This window comes from Salvelinus sp. IW2-2015, unplaced genomic scaffold (assembly GCF_002910315.2).
Source record: "Salvelinus sp. IW2-2015 unplaced genomic scaffold, ASM291031v2 Un_scaffold2777, whole genome shotgun sequence".
Classification (NCBI taxonomy): domain Eukaryota; kingdom Metazoa; phylum Chordata; class Actinopteri; order Salmoniformes; family Salmonidae; genus Salvelinus; species Salvelinus sp. IW2-2015.
The window spans coordinates 21,877-26,973 of NW_019944079.1; the positions used below are offsets into that span (position 1 = coordinate 21,877).

The 5,097-nt window shown below is 42.8% G+C and overlaps 1 protein-coding gene across 1 annotated transcript in view; it reads right to left on the reverse strand.

The window, feature by feature from the left end:
* The window catches only part of LOC139025501 (collagen alpha-1(XI) chain-like), a 5,863-nt gene extending 870 nt beyond the window's left edge, over positions 1 to 4,993 (reverse strand). The window contains exons 1-6 of the mRNA XM_070440638.1: positions 4,988 to 4,993; positions 4,291 to 4,335; positions 3,283 to 3,336; positions 2,768 to 2,812; positions 2,257 to 2,310; positions 1,395 to 1,439 (exon numbers count right to left, since the gene is read on the reverse strand). Of these exons, the coding sequence (XP_070296739.1) occupies positions 1,395 to 1,439; positions 2,257 to 2,310; positions 2,768 to 2,812; positions 3,283 to 3,336; positions 4,291 to 4,335; positions 4,988 to 4,993 (249 nt within the window). The remainder of the gene's footprint in view (positions 1 to 1,394; positions 1,440 to 2,256; positions 2,311 to 2,767; positions 2,813 to 3,282; positions 3,337 to 4,290; positions 4,336 to 4,987) is intronic.
* Positions 4,994 to 5,097: the final 104 nt, after the last annotated feature.

The window sequence follows — 5,097 nt, forward strand, 5'->3', positions numbered from 1 at the left end:
ATCCAGAGCGACTACAAACTTGGAATATGGTTCAATACGGTTCAGACGGTTCAATACAGGTCCTATGGTCTCCACCCGTCTTCCTTTCTCTTCCCAGAACCCCTGGCAGAACCAGGGAACCCCACGGATCCCTGGAAGACACACACCACGAGGTTAACCATCTACAGCCTTACATTAATCATGCATCAACCACAACATTTAATTAACTAAAAATTAACCACAGTATCGAATTAAGCAAATCTAATCCATAAGTCAAAACACACTGCCTTAAATACGCCATTAAATCAACCCGCTAATGAATTGTTGTCACTAATGAACTATGAATAAAAATAGAATAAAATACCTATTTTTTAAACCAGCCATTTATCATGCTTATTTTTTATTTGACAGCAATGAGCTGAGCCAAAGAAATACACACTTCTTTGTGTTTCAAAGTTTTAACGTAAAACAAAGTTTTTAAAGCTCTTAATTGGATTTCACCTTGGGCCCCCTGTCTTCCTGGGTTATCCTGGCAACCCTGGGACACCCAGTTTACCCTCTGAGGAAGGAGAGAGACAGAGCAAAAGAGAGACGAGGAGAAGAGAAAGAGAGAGATTAACAGAAAAAGAGGAGTGGAATCATTATGGTTGACTTGGCAACATTGCCAAAAACAAAGTGCATAATGATGCAAATACTGTATGACATGGTTTAGCAGGGTGTTCATTGTGATTACATGTACTGTAGCCGACACGCTGACACGCATATATCCATACACTTCATAATCCCAATAACTCATACATATTGCATAACCAGACACATACAGTAAATGTTACTAGTGAAATAATGTTCCTGTACCTTCTCTCCAGCTATGCCAGCACCTCCAACCTCTCCTTGGGGTCCCGACTGGCCCTTAGGCCCCTCTGGCCCGTCTCTCCATGACCTCCTGTGACCCCGTTATCACCCTACACAGCGCACCACACACACATCACAGAGAGAGATAGAGAGAGAGAGACAGAGAACGAGAGAAGAGAGAGATAGGGAGGAGCGAGAGAGAGGAGAGCGAGAGAGGGAGAGAGAGCGAGAGAGAGACAGAGAGACAGAAAGAGAAGAGCTAGAGAGAGAGAGACAGAGAGAGAGAGAGACAGAGAGAGAAAGGGAGAGACGAGCCACGGATAAGAGAGAGAGAGAAGACGACGAGAGAGTGATTCATGATGATTCATTAATCACAGTACTGAGATCTGGCAGGTGTCTGATCTATTAAATCTCTATGGGGGATGTCATAATAAACCATGAAGTAGAAATGCGATGCCTTTACAGTATCTGACAGTGAGACAACTGGTACTTTGACAGTGAGTAATCACGTCTATTCTTCTAGTTTTACAGCAGAATTACTGTGAAAATGACTCTTTTCTCACCTTTTCTCCTTTACTCCCCTTCAGACCTCTCACTCCATCAGCTCCCTGTGAAACAGACATTCAAATACAAGTAGAATCAGAACAGGCCACAATATCACTGATAATCRCCATTCAAGACGATACTGTACTACACTACCGTATTCAGAGGTAAATAAAAGTACTATCAACAGCATGCATGGGCTGTCACTAAACCATGTTTTTATTGTATTTTACTGCTACAACTATTATAAGAAACACCATGATTTGACAATGGAGAATGACTTATGAATGACTGTTGATTTGCTCTTAACCTGTCATTGCCCTGCTATTGACCAGTTATTGACCATCTATTAACAATTGCAGATGAGGTCAGGTTGCGCCTTAACGACAGTGACCTAGAGGTGGAATACTGGTGGTGTGAATATTACTTTGAGTGAGCAAGCATCCCCAGCCATGATGCAACACCCCGACCGATCCTCGCAAGACACAATTTGAATTCCATGTGCATACGCTAAATTCACACACGCGCATATACACGAGTACACACACACACACATACCCACCCACACGCCCACACGCTCACACACACAAAACACCCATACCCACAATCCCACCCCCCACACACATAAACAAGTTCCTCTCTTATCCAACATTGTCATTTCTACTGTCAATCAAACGTTATTACCACTGTCATTGGATCTCCTCCTAAGAATACACCTGCTCTCTCTGAACCTGCCAACTGTCAATCACACACTCACACACACTCCCACAACATGTCCACCACAGGTAGAGAGRTTGAAATGTCTGAGGGAATGGCTATCTCTCTCACCATTGTACCTTTGAGGACATTTCAACAGTAACCATTACATCGCATCTGACTCACCTTGACACCGCGAGTCCCTGGATAACCAACAGGCCCTTGGGTTCCAGGCAAACCCTGTACGACAAAACAACATCAGGATTCATCTGTCTGAAAAGCACTATCCATTAYACAGATGCTAGTGAGCAATTGTGTTGGGCTAATGTAGTCAAATCACACAATGGCAATGAGGTGCTTTTGACTGGACAATGACGATGAGTGCACTTATGATCAATACCATACCGCTGATGAGCGGAGTGATTGATGTGACTGCGCAATGACGATGACATTGTAAAATACAATGTTGAAAAGGACGAGTCAACGGGAGTGAGCGTACATGATGGTGATGATGATGATGACAGTGAACTAATGTGGACGAACATGATTGGAGTGGAAGGGAGCCGATGACAATGCATTCAACGAATGTGAGGTGAGAATTGTGATGAGTGAACGTGATTGGATAATATGGATGTTTATATGACAGCACCGTGGTATGATGACCCAGGCAGGTCTAACGGGCTGTACTGTAACTCACATTGAGCCCCTTCTCTCCTGGGGGGCCTTCTCTTCCTGGATGGCCCTGCACACATTGAACAGACATAGCAATTAGAAGTCTTATTATAAGACATTATAAAGGCTCACACAGTTTATAACAAGTAATAGAGCATTGTACCAGCCGGCGGTTACCTTACTATTAGAACTCTCCACAGATCTCCAGTCTGTTCAGAAACAATCAATGGAGCTTGATGGACATGCAAAGCAAAGTGAATACAGCACAATGTATAGAGGGACTTGGAGGGTGTTGTGTCTGTAGAACATGACAGTACACGCAAACATAAGCCCTTTTACTATTACGTAAGCCATGTGGATGTAAGTTTAGCTAAGCCCTTTTGTAAACAGATCCTTCATTCATAGAGCTAATTGAAATGCTGCGTTGGAGAACTTTCCTAATGCCTTCTGTTCTCCCCWGCTGGTGGAGAAGAGGTAATGCACCCTGGTAAGGTCAGCGCTATCAGTGCTGCTGAGGAAGAATCAGATGGATGTACTTACAGTAGGGCCATCGATACCAGAGAGTCCCTGCAGCCCACCGTTCCCCTGGGGACCCTGTGGGGGACAGAGACAGATCATGAGTGGTGAAACGTACTGTATATACAAATCAATCTGAAGGGTAACAACCAGACTACAACAATGTGATACAGGGTATATGTGTTTTTGACTATGATTAGCCTCTAGTGCAGCCATACTCAACCGGTGGCTACCGACTTTAAAAATAAATCATTWAAAAAAACTCAGGCTTTCAATTTATCAATGTGGTTGAGAGTTGTAACAGTAGAACGCACAAGGTGCAGTTTTTACATGTGGAAGTTTTCCTCTTGTCATGTCATTCACTGACAGACATTACAGAGATATTTCTAACACGTCAGTACTGTACAGTTGATCAACTAGCCCATGTTAGCTAGGTAGGTATGTTAGGCTAACCAGCTATCTAAATCTTGTAGTTATCATGGACAGATGATATGCCCATGGGGGCCCCCATGGATTTTGTTGACACAATGATTTTGTGGACATAAAATTGAAGGGAATTAGCTTTAAAACTGCACAATTTTCTCTCCGCTCCATGACAAAAATGTGTAGAAGAATTGTAGGGAAATTTAGTTAAAAACTGCTAAATGTTCTTTCTGCCAACAAGAGGAGAGTGAACAGTCTGGGGTCATATGGGTCACGACTCACAAGGTTTATTACTACGCCGATGAAGACAATATCCATCCGGACCTTTACCACCTAGGAAATAGTAGTTGAGTAGCCCTGCTATAGTGTGAGGAGGCTCTGGTGTGTGATAGCACAGAACTGACTCCCTGCCTGCCTGTGTGTGTGTTCCAKTGTGTGTTTCCTGGATATTAATTTCCTGTCAAGTGTCCTCTGTAATCTGAATGGGAGCCAGGAGTGGCTGGTACTGGGTCACAACGTTCAAGGCCAGCCTCCCCTGGGGGCGGAGCTGATAGCGGTCACAAGATCAGGTCTTTAAAYCTGATAGGAAGAGAGATGCACGGTGCCTACCTTCTCTCCTGGCAGGCCGATGGGACCCTGAGAACCAGGAAGGCCCTGGACCAGAACAAAGCATTAATCAGGTTAACGTGTGTGTGTGTGTGTGTGTGTGCGTGTGTGTGTGCATGTGTGTGTGAGGGAGAGGGAGAGAGAGAGAGAGAGACAGTAGAAAGGGAAAGAGAGAGTAGAAAGATAAAGAGAGAGTAGAAAGATCCTCTTTGTTTCTACTACTCTGTCTCTTCATATCTTTTTCACTTACTCATCTCTTAGGTTATCTATCTTTTTCTTTCTATTCAACTTCTTTGTACTTTCTAGCACTACATTTGTGACTGCACTATTATTTTAGAGTACTATCTTTGATACTTTTCTACTAATTGTCTCTCTTTATTTTGCCATAACTATTCGTGTCTGTTAAATTGTATATATCGTAAACATTCCCTCCTCTTTAAACTTCTTCTTTACTCTCTCTTTATGTTTATTTCTTGCTTTCTATGCTTCTGTCTGCTCTGTTCTCTATTTCCATTCTTTTCCTTTCTACTGCTCAATCTATTAATCTTTCTTCTATTACTTTCTCTTATCTCTTTCTTACCTCTCTCTCTCTATCTTTCTACTTCTACCTCTTTCCCTTCTGTCTGTTTCCCTCTTCTTACTCTCTCTCTTTTATTGGCTGTTTAGTATAGTTACTCTTCCTTTTAGTCACTATCCTAACTCTCATGTTCCTGTGGGCATTATGAATCTCGATATTTTTGTCCAGTTATCTTAACAACACAGCTGGTTGCTGCTCCTCTTGTTCCCTTCTGGGGGTTCTTTTATTTTCTA